Source organism: Fukomys damarensis, unplaced genomic scaffold, assembly GCF_012274545.1.
Source record: "Fukomys damarensis isolate Sample0158 unplaced genomic scaffold, DMR_v1.0_HiC HiC_scaffold_33, whole genome shotgun sequence".
Taxonomy (NCBI): domain Eukaryota; kingdom Metazoa; phylum Chordata; class Mammalia; order Rodentia; family Bathyergidae; genus Fukomys; species Fukomys damarensis.
This window is the reverse complement of record NW_022900945.1, coordinates 18,155,189-18,173,713: the sequence shown is the minus strand read 5'-3', so window position 1 is coordinate 18,173,713 and position 18,525 is coordinate 18,155,189. Positions and strand designations below refer to the sequence as shown.

General features: G+C 31.6%; 1 protein-coding gene across 5 annotated transcripts in view; it reads right to left on the bottom strand.

The window, feature by feature from the left end:
- Window positions 1–18,525, bottom strand: part of Spata1 (spermatogenesis associated 1) — a 58,216-nt gene that overhangs the window by 8,038 nt on the left and 31,653 nt on the right. For 2 of the 5 annotated variants that reach the window (XM_010636725.2, XM_010636726.2), the window contains 7 exons: window positions 12,804–12,921; window positions 11,857–11,914; window positions 7,786–7,903; window positions 6,913–7,038; window positions 3,463–3,641; window positions 1,410–1,508; window positions 598–685 (listed from right to left, as the gene is read on the bottom strand). In XM_010636725.2, coding sequence (XP_010635027.1) covers window positions 598–685; window positions 1,410–1,508; window positions 3,463–3,641; window positions 6,913–7,038; window positions 7,786–7,903; window positions 11,857–11,914; window positions 12,804–12,921 — 786 coding nt within the window. Of the gene's footprint in view, window positions 1–597; window positions 686–1,409; window positions 1,509–3,428; window positions 3,642–6,912; window positions 7,039–7,785; window positions 7,904–11,856; window positions 11,915–12,803; window positions 12,922–18,525 lie in introns of those variants that run through there. The other 3 variants (XM_010636728.2, XM_010636729.1, XM_010636730.1) reach the window with 3 other exon arrangements.

Genomic DNA, 18,525 nt, shown 5'->3' with positions numbered 1-18,525 from the left:
TTTAATTTTTTGAGACAAGATTTCTTTATGTTGCTAAGTTGCCCAGTTTGGGCTCAAACTTGTGGTCCTCTTGTCTCTGTCTCCTAAGGTGCTAGGATTGTAGGCATGTAGCACTACATCAGTCTAGTATATAACTGTATCTGTTGAATTATTTTATTTTTCTAAAATAGTCACCTTATATTTCTAAATTATTTTATTTATGTTTATAAAATAAGTTGATAAAAATTTAAATTGTATACTAATCTCACAGAGTGCATATAATTGTTTTTAATCAAGGTACAATGAAAAAATTAACTATATTTTCATGCTAATATATTAGTATTTATTAAAACAATTTTCTTTGTTTAGATTTTACAATCATACTGACTTAAATTTTAAGATTATTGATAAAAAATTACTATAAAATATAGTATAGTAATAGACTTGAAATATTAAAAATAAAAAGCCATTCTTTTATGTTATATCTAATTATTTCCTCTAAAACATTCTGTAATACCCACATTAAAAGTAAAGGCAGATGATTTATATAAAGATTAACACGGAGAATTGTCCAAATAAATATTTAAATTTTTTGACAAATAAGTTAAATTGACATACCTAATAGAGATTGAAAAGATGGACTAATTTTCTTCTGTGCCAGTTCAGTTTTCAATGTTCGTAAATCTGAAACTGCTTGTTTTCTCATCTGTAAAAAGAATTACTTTTCAAAAATGACCTTCATCTTATCCTTCCAAAAGTACATTGTGTTGTCAGTTTAAAAAATGTTTAATAAGTATGCTTATCTAATCTGATGTTTTATGAGATAATTTCTTTTATTGATATACAAGGAAAATCCATATTGAACTGTCCTCAAAACATACTGTATCAAATAAGTAAAGTGTGGCCAGAACTCTTTATTAAGGGTCTACTATACAAAAACGTGCTACTGAAAGTTAAATATAGGAGTCTCCACCCTAAGGAAAACTTAATATCTGGTAGATGATCCTTGATTCACATTAAAAACAAATAAAATATGTGTGACAATAATTAGAAAGAATGAGATAATTATACAGGAGAGGAGACAATATTAAATTTAGAGGAGAATATTAACTTTAGAGGAGAACTCAGGTTTGTTAGACATTTTGAATGACTAATACTGCAAAATTTAAAATATTGAGATTATTTCACAGGGTCTTTTTGCTTTTAACTGGGTTTAAAAATGTTACTAAATTGTCCACTGGACTTACTATAACATGTATCTTATCACAGAACTTAGGTTTTCTTGTATTATTTTCATTCCAGTTCATTATTGTTAAAGTAATAATTTTGTCAATCCTGAATACCCTTATACTATCAACAGCCAAATCAAAATACTAAAATATTTTACTTCAAAATGAATTTATAACCTAATTAGGAAAAATATAAATTACCTTAACTTCTATTATGAGTTTCATTTTATCAGTATCCAGTTTTCTCTTGAGCTGGTCAATTGCATGCTGTACCTCAGTGATCTGGATTATAAGGTAATTCTGTGTGAGTCATAGAAAGATACTTATTTAGTATAACATCTACACATTTTTATGGGAGGCATTGTGTACCTCTTTCTAAACATAAATCATAAAGTGATAAATGTTAAAACCACAAATCATAAAAGTATTCTATTCCTTAAACTCATTGCTTGGTATTGTTATAGTTTAGATCTAAAATATACTTCAGAGACTCTTGTGTTCAGAGATGGGGCTTTTGGAAGGTAATTGGATCGTGGTGGTTACGGGGGGATTCATCCACTGATGGGTCCTCGGCTGAATGTTGTGTTCAGAGTTGGAGCCATATTGGAGGAGGTAGATTACTGGGATTGTTCATGGTGGGTATATCTCTTTCTCAGACTCCTCTTCCCTTTCTCTGCTCCCTGCTGCCATGGTTTGAATAGCCTCCCTCCATCAGGCCCTTTGATGGTGGCATTTCTGCCTAGGAGTCAGCTGATAATGGACTGAATTCTCTGAAATCATGAACCAATATGAAATTCTTTAAGTTGTGGATGTCATATATTTTGTCCAGCAGTAATAAAGCTGTCAGATACTACTTTTTACTGATTTCTTGAACTTAGGGGCTACTTTATCTATCATTACCCATTTATTATTTTTTAAATAGATATATGTAAAAGTTACCATTAAATTAGTACCATAAAAATAAGTAACTATTATTATAAACTGAATAAAGTAGGTTTAAGATAATCAAGTTCAGAAATTGGCAAAATGCTTTCATTAGTTGACTCTGACAGAGTTTAAAAATATTTAATAATGTAACATATCTTATACATTAAAATATGGATTTTTTTTTTTTAGTTACTTTTCTCCAGAAAAATTTTGAGGTATAGTGGTCTTACTAAAGACGTGGTTTTGTTTTTTTCTATTTTGTGGGGATTGAATCTAGGGCCTACTACATGTGAGGTCAGCACTCTACTATATCCCAACCCAAGAAATTATTTAAGAATTTTACTTTATGCAAAAATTGTTACATTGGATGATAAGACAACATGATAAAGTGTCAGTTATGCTTTTAAAAAATCAAATAATATTTACAAATTTTTTTAGCTGATTTGGCTGTTACATTAAATTTAACCAAAACAGTAATTTAAAAATATTTTACCATGTCTAAAGTTAAACCTTTACACAATCATAATAAACATGTTTTAAATGTTTTTGGATAGTATGATCAACTTAATGAAAAATCAAACAAATTGTTTTTGTCTTGTTTACTATATGGTGGAATTAAAATGAAATAAACTGATCTAAGATTTGAGAAAAACTGATACAAATTTCTTTCGCATATCAATACTTTTAAATTCTGTGGGCATTATAATCCCTAACCTTAAAAAAAAAAAAAAAAAAAAAAGGACTGTAATGAACATTGTTAAACCCCTTTCTTACATCATCTGGTATTTAGCTCTCTCATAGTCAGGAGATATGGCCCTATCCTCACACACTGAGGAAGGACATGGGGATAACTCCATTACATACTTTTTTAGTATTATGAAGTCTAAAATTCTAGTCTAAGTGCATAGCATTCCTTGGCAATTACTATTAGCCCAGTGTTAGGTCTGGTTGACCTCCTAGACAGCTAGAAGTTTATATATTCCATGATTCTAGAAATTTCTCTCTTGTTTTGGAGACACATAGCCCTATTTGCCATTGGTAACTCTAGTGCTATTATGAGAAAACATAGCCTTATAATGAAGCCAACACTAAAAATAATAGGAAATGGAATGCACTAAGGCCCTTAAAGACATCATTAACCTGTGTCTGTATCTCCTCAGCAGTCCTCCCATTATATGATGTCAGGAATTTTGTAACTGTCTAGGCAAATTTAAATCAATGTTTTGTTACCTGCAGCCTAAAGCAAACTGAACATAACACTAACAGTTATTAAGAATGTAATTTTAACATAACTTTTCTAGCAGAAGGGAAATGCATTTAGTAAGACCTTGGAGTCTGCAATGTTTGCCAGATTCTTTGGTTTCATTTTGATCTCCCTGGCTTCAAGTTGCATAAGCAATTTTTTATAGTAAAGTTCCAAATCTTCTCGAAGTTTTGTTAAAATCTCCTCCAATGATGCTGTGATTTTCTTTGCTTCAAAGTATTTTTTCTTCCAACCATCACAGGCTACAGAAAAAAACAAAATAGAAACAAACAAATAACAAATAAGGGCTAGGCTGAGAATGGTTAAAGGATTAAAAGTATCAATGTGGAAAGAACCCTGAGTTAATGCCAATTTAAACCATTTTTCTCCTTTTCTCCTCTATTTCTTAAATCCTTAAATACATTTCAAGCAATGGAGTAATTTTTATTTCATAATAAAATAAATCACTGAGAAAAATAGTAAAATATATCCAGAAACCACAACCAAGTTTTCCTTTAAACATGTAAAATTGTTTGTAAACCTCTACAAAAGTGTATAGTTATTTCGGTTACCTTTTTCCATAATCTTATTTGAAATCATTATTTATATAATTAAAACTAAAATTAAAAGACATGATGTATTTAGAAAATATTTTCATCCTCCATAACAACTTAAGTTGTGTGAAATCAGCTAATTTGGATTATTAAAATTATTCTGAATATTTCCCCAAAATTCTGTTAAGGCAGTTTCTAAAAAGTGAGGATCTTTGTTGAGAAAATTAGAAATTAAATGTTGCCATATGAGGGTATCACTTGGACACCAATGAGATTCTAAATACAAACTTAAGAAGACCACAATCTGCATATTGGTATACAAGAAATTTCTTATGTTTATTTCTTTTAGATTATCATGGAAATTAAGACTGTAGATTTAAAAATTCTTCATTATAATGTGATTTGATGACAGTTATATAGCTATATGGGTCTTTAGCTTTAGATTTTAGTTATTTATTTTACTCAGACATTGTTATCCAATCTGTCAGCAATTTCTGCTAGTAACACTACGGGCAAATCAGTACCAGCATGTAGCACATTCCACATTTTCAATGCTGTCTCAAGCCAATGCATGATCATCTTTTATCAAGAAAACTGCAGTCTTCCCAACTGGTCTCTTTGTTTGAAATTCTCACCCTTTTAAGGCTATTCCCTACAGCATTCATTCTCATTTTTCTAAAACAAATATTTTTCAGTGCTGGGGCTCATGTGAGGCAAGTACCCTACCTCTGAGCTACACCACTTCAAAAATATATTGTGTTTAGCCAGGTGCATGCTTGTAATCCCAGTGCTTGGGAGGCTGAGGCAGGAGGATCACTGTGAGTTTGAGACCAGCTGTGAGTTCGAGACCAGCCTGGGCTATATAGTGAGTTCCAGATCAGTCTCAACTACATAGTGAGACCCTGTCTCAAAAAACAAACAAAACATTTCATTTTTGTTCATTTCATTTTGTTCATTTTTTGTTGTAGGCCTTCTATAATTCAAAAATTTAAAATATATTTTAAATTATGTAAATCCTGAGCTTAAAATTCTCCAATAACTTCCTAGCTTACTTAGAATAAAATACAAACTCTTTGACATGGCTCCTTGCTGATCTTTCTGATTTTCTCTCCTCTACATTCCTTACTAATCATGCTCTAGCCACATTAGCTTTATTTCAGGCCCTTGACACCACAAGATCACTCCTGACATTCAATGTTTCTTCTATTCAGATTGCTTTCCCTCTATTTCTTTATATACTGACCTCCTTATTAATTAAATATTCATGATGTCTCTTTAGAAATGCCTTTCTTGAAAACCTTAGCTAAACCATCTCCTTAGCAGCATCATTCTTTGCTATGTTTTTTTTTTATAAACTGGCTTCTCAACTCTGATCAGTAGCTAATATTGTTTTAGTTATTTGTTAACTATCTTGTCTCCTCTTACTTGGAAGCAAGCACCTTCAGAGCAGGCTCAGGTCTATTTTGTCATTGCTGTATCCTCAGCTTTTAAAGCAACGCCTGGCACACAGCAGGTTTTCATTAAATATTTGGTAGTCAATACATGCCTTTTATCTTGAAACATTCCTTTTACAGTAGAAAGTGACTGACCATCCCCATTTTATTTAAAGAGTGAGAGGCACAACAAGGAAAAATAACTTGCCTAAGTAAAAGGCTAATCTGATGTTAGAATTCAGGATCCATGATTTCTAGTCCATTGTTCAAATTTGTCTGATAAAATTGCTCTTTTAACATTACCCCAAGGCTGAGCCACTGCCATCATTTCCAGGATAGTAATTTAACATTATGAGGCAGAATCTTTCAAAATATCTCCTGACATTGTCTACAATCTGTTCAAACACTAAAATAACAATTTTGCTGTAAATTGAAAATCCTAAGGCCAGATTTATTTATTATAATACCCCAAGCCTTTTAGCCTTATAATCTTTAAACGTAATCCAAAGTGCAAGACTTTCAAGTCATTGATATCTCTAAAACTATTATCCTATACTTTCTGCACCCTTTCCATTTCTAAGTCCTAACAACAATGTTTCTAATTCTACTGCAAGAAAATGACTTACTTTTCCTAGTTTGCCTCATTCATTCATTTTAGCAAGGCAGGCATATAAACATATCCCAAAATCAGTCACCTAGAGGAGTCCAAGTGACTCAAAGGTAGTTGCTAATGTGGTATCTAAGCAAAGTGTAAAATGACCATTTCCTTCAAGGAGAGAGAAGAGAGTAAGAAGTGGAGGTAAAGAAAAAGAAGTACATGGCGATGGATGCAATCCCAGGACTCCAGTTAGTTGAGGTAGGAGGACTGCAACACAGAAACTTAGTGAGCCCTTGTCTCAAAATTAAAATTAAAAAGGCCTTGAGGATAGCTCAGGGCCAAGGCCCTGGGTTCAATCACAGTACCCTGTACCCCCGCAAAAAGTAGATGGCAGAGGGAAAAGCATGCCGAAGGCCTGGAGACAGGAAGCAAATTATATGTAACACTTCCTGTGAGCCTCTCTTAATCTCCTGAATCTAATTTAGGTGTTTTTCCTCTGTATTCCTATTAATAAAATTGTATAATTCCTTTATAATCACATTCAATAGGAGTTATCATGAATACTTAACTTGATTACACACACTGGACCAAAAGATCTATAAATGGCATGGACAAGATGGGGTCTTCCTTTTAGTGTCTCCTCTGCCTTTAGAACAATGAGTAGATTCAATAGATATTTAACAAATACTTATTTAATAAATGAATAAGAGAATGAATACACAAATGGATTTCAGCTATAAAAATACTTGAATTTTAATGTATAAACCTGAAGCTTTTATTGTATAAAAGACTTGAATAATGAATTTTGTGGTTTTTATATTGAATTTACTTCATATCACTTAAATATTATAGTAAGACAGAAAGTATTAATTATAGCTTTATATTCTAAAAGTATCAATTCCGTAACATCTAAGTTTTATAGTGGCAAAATCAATGTAATAAACGTCACCTTGATAGCGCTTCAATTTGTTTTGTTCAAATAGCTTTTCAACTTTTTTTATTAGTTCTTCTCTAATTCTTTCCAGATATCTTCTTTCTTCCTTCACTTGTTCCATTTGTTCAATAATTTTTTCTCCTGAAGATATTATAACACATACACATCAATGATGAAAAGCTAAAAGACGGTTTACGTACTAAAAGATGGACTGTAAAATTTAAGAGTACAAAATAGCAAGGCTAAATTTTGCCTGAGACTTGTTTTCCTTGCTGCACGTCCCATTATGGGGAATGTGGAGGAATTAGTATTTGGACTTACACGACTACATTTATAAAATAGTGTCTCTTTGCATTTACGTACATGTATAGAAACTAGGTGGAGCTCAAGTAGTTACGCTTGTATTTTTTGGACATTTCTTTTGGCAAATTTATCTTGGGCCCAAAGTTATCCTTATATTTTACAAGGAAAGTATGTGTTTTAGAGTAAGATCATGACACATGGTATATTAACCATTGCTATCCTCTCATTATTTTGTTATGAAATTTTATTTTTTCATAGAAATAAGAAAAGTTTCTATATTTTCTTCAGTAATATCTACTTGTATTACATTAAGATAAAAATGAAATATTTCTTGACTCAGTAAATATATGCAGTAATCAACATAAAATTCATGTTTTAAAAAAATGTGCATAGCAAAATTACTATTTTAGCCATTTTGAAATACACAGCTCAGTGACATTAAGAAAATACATGCTGTTGAGCAATAACATAATGATTTGTCTCCAGAAATTTTTGATCTTCTAAAATCCGTTAAGACACTTTCCCATTAATATTTCTAACCTTACCTCACAGAATCATCTATACTTACAATGTCACAATACTTACTCTCAATTTGTAATAAAGAAATATCTGTTACTCCTGAAGAAAGAACAGGTTGCCGTTGACAAGGAAGTGAAGGGAAATCAATAAGGTCTGGCAAAAGGATGTGCTCCTTTTCGTCTGTCTATAAGCAAGCATGAAAATCAGTAAGATCTGTTGTACTCCACACTCTTTTTCATCTGTGATTATTTGATAATGCATACTAGCAATGCATATTTCTTCTTACATAGTGATGAAGTCTCTCCCTCATACTCCATTACTCTACTGAACTATCATTGGGCATTATTCTCAGACATTTCAAACCAAAACAAATTTTAAATCTATTATTTTCTTTTCAAACATGACTTCTTCCAAGATTTCTGATCTGTTACTTCATATGATGATTTCTTAAATTTTCTAGGATGGCTATTTTCTTTTCATCTTGAGTTAATTTTGATCATTTATATTTGCTTAGAAAATTGGTGCTTCTATCACATTTTAAAATTTTTAGTAGTTTCATATTTTATTTTCATATATTTCATCTGCTTTCATTTTTCCTAGTTTTCACACTTCTACCATTTTTATGGGGTTTGTTTTGGTTTGGTTTTGGTTTTTGGTTTTTTTTTTTTTTTTTTTCTGAGACAGGGCTCACTATGTGGTGAACTGGAATTCACTATGTGAACTGGAATTTCTATGAGACCAGGTTGGTCTCGAACTCACAGTGATCCTCCTGCCTCAGCCTCCTGAGTGCTGGGATTACAGGTATGCACCACCACACATGGTGCTTCTACCATTTTTTAATTAATTACTTCAGAGCTTCCCACCCTGATGTTTTTCCAACTACTTACTACCTAAAGACCTTGAATTATTTTGAATTTTGTTAAGGTTTTCATTTCTTTAATTCAGTTTCTACTTTTAATTTCATCTAGTTTTTACTCCTATTTTTCTAGCTCATTTACTTTATTAAATTATAGAATCAAATTCACAGAATTACAGAAATCATATGCATTAGAATCTCTTTGCATATCCTTCTAACTATGATAAAAGGCACATAAATCTACACCTATCTTATGCTTATAGCATAATTGGGATATAGAATCTTTCAATTTTCTTGTGAATAGGAAAATAAGGACCCTCAGCCTAAATGTGATCAGGAGCCCACATCTGGGCAGAGTCTCAAATTTGGACTTTGCATCAGAGAGGACTACATATAGATAACATAGAAAGTATCAGCCATAGTTTAGTGTGGAAGGAAAAGGTGCCACTGGAATGGTGAAGTACTGAGAACAAGGAGACCTATTAGATCATAGCACTTTCTATGAGGGGTATAAAAAAGAGGGCCTAAAAATGTAGGGTGTGAGAGCTGGCAATCATCAGACAGCATGGTTTCTGCATGAAAGGAATATGCACCAGGAGGGAAGAGTGTCTCTTTGTAGGCTAGTTTGGTGAGAGAAAAGAAGAAAAGTAAAATACTAAGTATTACAGTATGTAAAATTTATTTAGAAGAAAACTTTGAAGTTGAGATAGAATAAAAATGGTATAGAAACAGAAAATATATAATACTCCCAACATAGATTAATTATAATTAACCAAGTGTCTTAGTTATATTTTCTTGTTGCTGAGACAAAATACCTAACACCTAAAATTAAAGGAGGAAAGGTTTATTTTGGCTTACAACTTGTAGAGGTTTCAATCCATAGTTGACTGGCTCCAAGGCACAGTGGCATGGCAAATGATAGCAGAGAGGAAAAACAATTCATGGTAGGCAGGAGGCAGCAAAGCAGAAAAGTGACAAGTAGCAAAAGACAAGTGACAATAGCAGCCCATTTTTTGCTCCTTATATTCTATTCAAGGCAGGGCACCCTTAATCCTAGCATCACAGCATGAATCAATCCCAGTATCAAACACTGTAGATCCAGCCACCTCCGAAAGGCCCCACATGAAGACATCTAGATATAAGCCATAACACCACGTATTTATCGATAACACCATGAAACAAAAATTTAAAGAACATATCAGAATAAAATTTTAAAAAACCCCCAAAAAGTCATGAAATGGACACTGCCCAAATTCAAGAAAGAAGTTAAAGAAAAAAATTATCTCAGAAATTAATATAAGCTAGCAAGTATCCAACATAGAAACAGATATAACAAAAAACACAGTAAGGATAATAAAGAATAGGATAATAACAAGAGCTAAGAGAGTAAAATGTAAAGAAAGTTATAAAATTAATCAGAAAGTGATATACAACATAAAGAAGATCTAAAATACTACTTATGATCCCTGAAAAAGAAAAACAGAAATGTTATGTAAAATTAAAAATTTTTTAAATCTTGAAATAAAAGAAGTCCTGATTTTCATACCAAAAACAAGGTCCACTACTTTATATCCAGAAAAAACTATATAAAGTTCTCAATTGAGACACAGCTTGAAAAAAAAAGTTTATACATTAAAGGAATCCTTTGACCTTCCAAGCAAAAATATATGAGTAAGTTTACAAAGAATAGAAAAAAGGATTGGGATAATACTTCACAGTAATGACATATAAAGTAAGACATCACTATTTTAAATACAATCAAGGGAAACAAGACAAGGATTATTTTTAGTCAATCAAGATCTTCAAGTACCAAGAGTCTAGAGCAAGAATTAGCAAATTTCTTTCAAAGAGTAGTAAATGTGAGTCACATATGATCTCTAGCACATGCTGTTTTTCTTTTTTAGAATTCTTTAAAACTGTAAAAAAAAAATTCTGAGCTCACAGACCTTACTAAGCAGTCTGAAGGACTTAATTTCTCCTTCTCTTTACTAGAGACAGTTTTAAATGTACAAAAGCTAAGGAAATATTGTGATCTACAGCTTTCCCTTCACAGGTTTTACTTCATCCAGGAGATGACTGAAAAAGTTTAAAATGTGTTGGTTCTCTTCAAATGCCAAAAAGAAAAATTATCACTGAGATTGCAAGAGAAAAGAGATGGATTAAGGAAAACATATAACAAAGTTGTCTAGAATGGCAGAAATGGACCAGAAAAATGTAGTTTGTACTTAATGGTAGATTTATAGATTCACTGAGCTTTGTTTTCTGTTGACTTGTGTTGATGTTTTGCTAAATGAGTATGAAAGACTGGTAACCATAGAAAAGTTAATGGTTTTACTTTTTTAATTTGAAAAGGAGGATAATAATATCTCCTCAGAGATACTGAAGTAAATGACTTAACCTACATAAAGTACCTAGAACAGTGATCGGTCTGACAAATGCTATATAATTATTACTACATCATTATTATTTAGATAGTTAATATATTAGTTAAGAATGAAGCATAGATCCATTCTAGATGACTTAAGATCCACTCCCAGCTCTGATACTTACTACCTATGACACGGGCAAGTCATTGAATTTGTTGAGCCTCAGTTTCCTTATCTGTGAAATGGGGATGTTGACCATAATCTACCTTATAGGGTTGTTTTGGGTGGAGATTAAATGAATTGGTATGTGTAAAATACTTAGAGTAGTGAATATTAGTTGGTACTCATTGTTATCTATCACTAAACCTAGTATTGTTAGTATCTTACGAAGGTACTAAATTTATTCCTGAAAATATTTGCAAGTTTTTCCCAGTTGCTCCATCATTTCTTGAAAATAAACTTGTGAAATGGATTGTGTTCAGTAACTCATTTTAACCACTGCAGTTTAAATTAGATAACATATCCAAGGTAAAAAAGGTAACTAGTACCTAGTAGTAAATACCCACTGCTATACTACCTTTTATCACACAAGACAAATTTGTTCTGAAGACCTGAGTTAATCAAGTCCATTCAATTATAAATCAGCTACTACAGATGCCAGTTAAGTAAAGGCTAATGTGTTAAGTAATCCAAAAAAGTATTGGTGCACACCTTTTCCTCTCATTCAGCCATATTATTTATTCACTCACAAGAGCAGAAACAAAAATTGGACTATCACTGACAATATTGATATTAGAAGAACATACTTCTTTAGGTATTATAAACAGAAAAACGCAGCTATCTTAATCTGCAGTTTAAATTTCTGTCTATACATTAGGCTGTAATGCCATAATTAAAAAAAAATTTTAATCATACCTGACTGTCCTGTCTTCTGCTGATGATTTGATCATCTCCATTTTTCCAAAGATATTGACTTAAATAGAATGACAGATTTGAGTCATTCAAATATGATTTCATGAATATAAACTTCCACAGTATTATATGAATATTTTATATATTTTATTAAATGACCTATAAATGTAGTTATAAAATTAAAAATTTAAAAATTTAGTCTAAATTCTAAGCATGGTGGCAGCTACTCAGGGGCTGAGGCAGGAGAACTGCTTGAGCTCAGGAGTTTAGGAACAGCCTGGACAATACAGTGAGACCCCATGTCTTAAAATAAGTTAGAGGCCATTATCATATTTTCTTTCAAACTCATTAATGATCAACATAAACTACATTTACCACAATTAATGCAATTATATTTCATTATAGTATAGCTAAATACAAATCATAGTCCATTATCTATATCAAAGCAAAACAACTGGAAATCTTAGAAACTTCCTTTGTGGATAATTGTTTATAAAATCTTCGTCTTAATTTCAAAAAATTATAAGCAAAATTCTTGTCTAAATACTATAATTTTGAGTGAATTACATCAATGTGAAACTCAAACATATTTATTACCTATAACCAAGTTTCCCTAGTTTACTTACAATCAAAAATTCACCTATATCCAAGAATGTAAGCGAGGCAAGTTATAACAAATGCAAAGAAATTCTTTTGTCATTAGGTTGTCTTTAATGAGAAAGTATCACAACAAAAATAAATTTAGTAATAAATTGTCCCTCATTATATTGGAGAGAACGGTTAGCATATAACAATAAAGATGAGATCAGGGTAATTTTAGTTGAAAGTATTACTAATTTCAGTTAGATCTTTGTTCTAAATTAAAAGTCCTTATAACAGTACTCTGGATATCACATCCTTTTTCTTATAGTTTAGCTTATGGCACATAGAACCAACACCTACATAATTACCTCTTTTGGTTGTGAAAATAATCATTTGAATCTTCCAACGATGCTGGCAATTTAGAATTTTCTATGTGACTGTTTGCATTCTGGCTTTTCTTTGGAGTAGGTTTTCTCTTAACTGATGCTGATGTTCACACATAGCAAATAAATTTCAGAATATTAAGGAAATAAAAGAAAAGTTGTTTTTTTATGTATATATTATAATCTTGTTCTATGAATCAGAATCCTCGTGTACTTTGCTATAGAGATTTAAGGCAACAATTTCTAAAATGATTTCATGAAACATTAGTTTATGTGAAAAGAAAATTCTCTGGTCACTTAAGCAGACATTGAATTAAGCAACACTAAACAGGAAAACAGATCCTCTTACACATATCAACACCTACATACTCCCACTGCAGGACTTTTGTATGTGCAACATAAATCTGCCAAAGTAGTTCAGGTTGTATGCAAACTTTGTCTTCAAAAACCTTTTGCTAAAAATATGTTTTAGAAATATTTCTCTGAGGTACCTTCGTGGAAAATGTTAGTGCAATTATAGTTCATTAGAAATGACTTGTTATTTTATGTATTTTTTATTTATGAAATTTCCCTTATGCTAACAGTATTTTCTATAAAGACAGTCTATCTTTAAAACATTAACACTAACATTCTATGATCTATGCATAAACAAAAGATCCATTAACCTAGCCAGCAGTGTTAAATGTACATTTCCTTGTAAGTAAATTTTTTAGAAATCTAGAAAATTAATGAGGCAAATTAATATTTGAAAAGTCATTTTGCAAAGGTTGCAAGTTTCTTTGCAACCTGCTGAGCACATTGGTTCATTTTTAGTTTGGCTGCTACCATTTATTTCCCAGCTGGCACTAGCAAAATAATTTAATGGAAACAAACATATTTAAAAAAAATTATTCAATGCAAAATGAACAAAAAAGTAGCTATACCAGCTATTCAAATAATAATAGTAAAATAACACTCTACCCATCCCCCCAAAAGAAACAACGAAGCAAAACTCATTATTGAACCAACACATTAATTAAGTTGTATCATGGCTATGTAAAGAAGCCTTCTAGAGGCAGCCAGTGAACAATCTATCTAGCCATACATTGTAACCTTAGGTGTGAACTCAAAGTATGTAGGGTTCTCTATGATATTCTAAGAGTGTGAGCTTTCAGTAGTAATTGGAAAAAGGTTTTGAGCACAGAGATAAATAATCCAATTTGTAACAAGAATACTGCAAAAAGCACTGTGAAGGATGGATTGTAATAAAAGAGAATCAAAAAAGGAAGCTTGACAAGATGGCTTTTACAGTTCCTTTAACATTAGAATCTATTAATTCTATGACAAGGATAATTTCAAAGCTGAAAGTATGAGCTAAAAGAATGATGAAACAACAGCAACAACAAAAAAGTCAAGAGAGTGTACTAGTTTGAAGCAGTGATGGAATGAAGTCTTAATTGTGTTAAAGCTGAGGCATACCACAGACTATAGAGACCTGTAGCACAGACCCACTGGAAACAGCATAAGATAATGTGTGTGTGTGTGTGTGTGTGTGTGTGTGTGTGTGTGTGTGGCGGGGGTAATATCCACTGCAATACACAAAACTGGGTGAAGCAACACAGGCTAAGTATCCCTCACCTGAAATATTTGGGAAGTTAAGTATTTCAGTTTTCAAAATTTGAAATGTTTGCTTAGACTTCAGTTGATCATCCCTGATCCAAAAATCCACAATGTAAAATTCTCTAAAATCTGGAAATTGTTTAGTGTCCCATCAGCACTCAAAAAGTTTCATATATCAGAGCATTGGATTTCAGAGGATTTAAACTTCAGATTTTTGAATTAGGTATGCTCCATCTGTACTTTTCTCTCACTTTAATGTGCTTGAAAACAGAAAGCATATATATTCTCACCAATCATATTTTTCCAACAAGGAGGATGATCTAGATTCAAGAGGAGAATGCATAATAAGGTAATGTAAGAACAAGTAGGGTAAGTCAGAAAATAGGAAAGAAATGGTCCCAGACCTGCTAATCTTCTATAAAAACCAGACTATTTTCATATAAATTTCTTCTTGTTAATAGAAATACAAATAAAAAGTTTTTTTATTATAGAATTAACACATAGATTACAAACTTAAGTAAAATATTATTAATGGGTACACCAAAATGTACTACATACTTTGAAATGTCTCAAAGAATTCAATATTTATTTGTATATGTTATTGACTATATAGTTACTAAAAATTGGCTTATTCATAAAAATTATAAAAGTAAAATGAAAAATAGGAGGTGTATAATTCAAGAATATTTAACTAATAAACATTATATAAAAACACTTGGAGAGCCAGACATGGTAGCTCACACCTGTAATCCCTGAATTGGAGAGGCTTAGGCAGGAGGATCACCAGGAATTTTAGACCAACTTCGGCTACACTGTGAATTCAAGGCCAGCCTGAACTACATAGTGAGTCTCTGTTTGAAAAAACAAAAAGAAATCTAGAACTACTTGAAATCATATTTTCTACATTCTCCTCCAAATTCCATTATTTACCTAAAAGTTTATCGCATATTTCAGAAGAGATATAGTCAGTTATCATTTTTGTACTAGTCCAGCTATTACCTAAGAACATAGTAGGTAATCGTTGCATACTATTGAGCTAATGATATAGCTATATTAAGATTATTATTTAGCAAACATTTATTTAGTACTGTGTTCTTTGCACTATGCTTGACTATGTAGCTATAAACCCTTGTCCTCAGTTTACAATATTTATGAAAAAATTAACTTCCCAACAAAATGATAAATAACAATTCAAATAAAAGATTGAGAAAATTTAAACTGAAGAAAATTACTTATATTTGTATGTTGATTTACTAATTTAAAAAAGCATTTTACACATACTGCACAATTTTGACCCTTACTGTAAGGAATAATAATATTGAGTGGAAAACTGTCATGTTAGGTATACAAAAAATATAATGCTCTATTAAGTAAATCAGGTTAGTACTGGCTTAGTAGAGGGACAAATGGAAAAAGAGTACAGAATATAAAAGATGATGTGTGTATATAGATATTTAGTATGTGGTAAGGATGCCACTTGAAGTCAATGAGAAAGGAATAAATTTATATTTCTTGGGATAACTGAATATGCACTTAGAAGAGGTAATAAGTCCATACTACCATATTCTTTATATTAAACATTCAGGAGGCTTAAAATTAAACACGAAAAAGAAAAGTCATTCATAACATATTCATATGTATTTTAAGCCATGGGCGGCAAAAATATGGCATGCAACTCAGAAACATAAAAAATGTGCAACTTTTGTAAACAAAAACTAAAAGCTTGCTGGTTGTAGTAGCTGATGCCTGTAAATCCTAGGTACTTGGGAGGTTGATGCAGGAGGATCCTAAGTTCAAGGCCAGCCTGGTCACCTTAGGTAGAATCTGTCTCAAAATAAAAAAAAGAAAAATGCTTGAGGATATAGCTTGGTGGCAGAGTACTTGTCTAGCCAAGTGCAAGACCCTGGGTTTAATCCCTTGTAGTGCAAAAACAACACAAAACAAAAACCAAAACAAAAAACATTTTGAAAATTATAAAAAACTGCTAATCCACAAACTGTAAAAATATAACGTGGAGAAAAACTTTAAAATCAAACTCTAAATATGAATATTTCAACAGAAAACAAGCAAAGAATAAAAATTACAAAAGATACAGAACTAATCAATACACATTAAAGATGTTCAACTTAATCAGAAATCAGAGAAAAGCTAAATAAGAGAAAAGGAATGAGAACATTTTTTTCCTATCAAAATGGTAAAACTAATCCCAGCATTCGGGAGGCTGAGGTAGGAGGAGCACTGTGAGTTCAAGACCACCCTGGGCTACATAGTGAGTTCCAGGTCAGTCTCAACTACATAGTGAGACCCTTTCTCAAAAAAACAAAAACAACAACAACAACAACAACAACAAAAGGTAAAACTTTTAAAGACTGCTAATATCTCAAACTAAGAGAACAGATATTTTTTATGCACCAAAGAGAACCTAGGATATATCTGAATAACTATAAGAGATTGAACAATTATCAATAAAATGTACTACACATATTGAAAAAAAGGGACTCCACCTCACACAACACATAAAAGTTAATTCCTAGTAGATTAATGAACTAAACTATAAAATGTTTACCAGAAAATGTTAAAAGTATGCCAGAAAATATTTGTAAAATTACATGTCAGAATCTTGAAGTAGAAGAGGTATTCTTAAAGAAGACACTAAGTAAAACTAACCATAAAAGAAAATGCTAATAAATTTGACTACATTAAAATTTAAAGAACTGCAGAGTAGAAAATTCCACATAGAACCAGGAAAAAAAGGAATATAATCTGTAATAATTCTTCTTATGCTCATCCAAAAGTTGGTGTTATAAGGCAACTAGGAGAACTTAATTTTAAGTAAAAATGATAATGGAAAAATTTTTTGGAAAAATAATGAAACAGTTGCAGAGAAAAACAACAAACAGGTCCAAGAATCTCAAAGAACTACAATCAGGATTTAAATTTTAAAAAATACTGTACATCATAATCATAGTACTGAAAACCAAAGTAAAATATAAAAGAAAGCAGAGAAAAAAAGAGACAACATTTTGAAATAACATATTTCTCTGAAATTTTGCAAGAAATGCAAAAATTAAAGAAAACAGCAAACAAACCTATCAATGAGAATTTTACATCTGGTGAAAATATCTTTCAAAAACAAAGGCAAAAGACTTTTCCAAGTGATAAAAACTGAGAGAATTCACCACTAGACTTCCACTATTGGAAAATTGTTTTTTTTTGTGGTACCAGGGATCAAACTCTGGTCCTTGTGCTTGTGAGGCAGGGCACCAAACCACTGAGCTAAACCCCGGCCCATAGAATTTCATACAGTGGATCTTGTCCACCTTGGAGCTTGAATCCCAGAAACTGGGTACAGCATTAAATATATATATATATTTGGTGGCCAGGTATTTATTTATTTTAATTAATTATTAATTATTTTTTGGTACCGGGGATCGAACTCGGGTTCTCACACTTGAAAGGCAGGCCATCGAACCCCTGAGCTAAATACCCGGCCCTCACTATTGGAAATTTTGAAAGAATTGTTCAGTTAGAGGAAAATGAGGTAATTGTAAAAATTCATTTTCCTCATTTTAATTCCTAATGTAAAAAGATAATGCAATAGAGGGAAGAGGATACTTCAGAAATGTTTTTATGTATAAAATTATATACAATTTGATAGACCACATACTGGCTCACAAAACAGGTCTAAATAAATGCAAAAAAATTGAAGTCATCCCCAGTTTATTATCAGATCATAGTGCAATCAAACTAGACATCAATAGCACAAGAAACTATAGAAACTTCACAAGCACATGGAAACTGAACAACACTCTCCTAAACAATCAATGGATTACAGAGGAAATTAAAGAAGAAATTAGACAGTTTTTACAAATAAATGAGAATGCCAATACAACATACAGGAATCTTTGGGACACAATGAAAGCAGTTCTACGTGGAAAATTCATAACATTGAATGCCCACACTAGGAAAACAGAGCGGGCTCAAATAAACAACTTAACGATGAAACTTAGACTCCTAGAAAAACAAGAGCAAGAAAAACCCAAAGCTCGAACAAGAGAGGAAATTATAAAGATCCGAGCAGAAATCAATGCAATTGAAATTAAGAAAA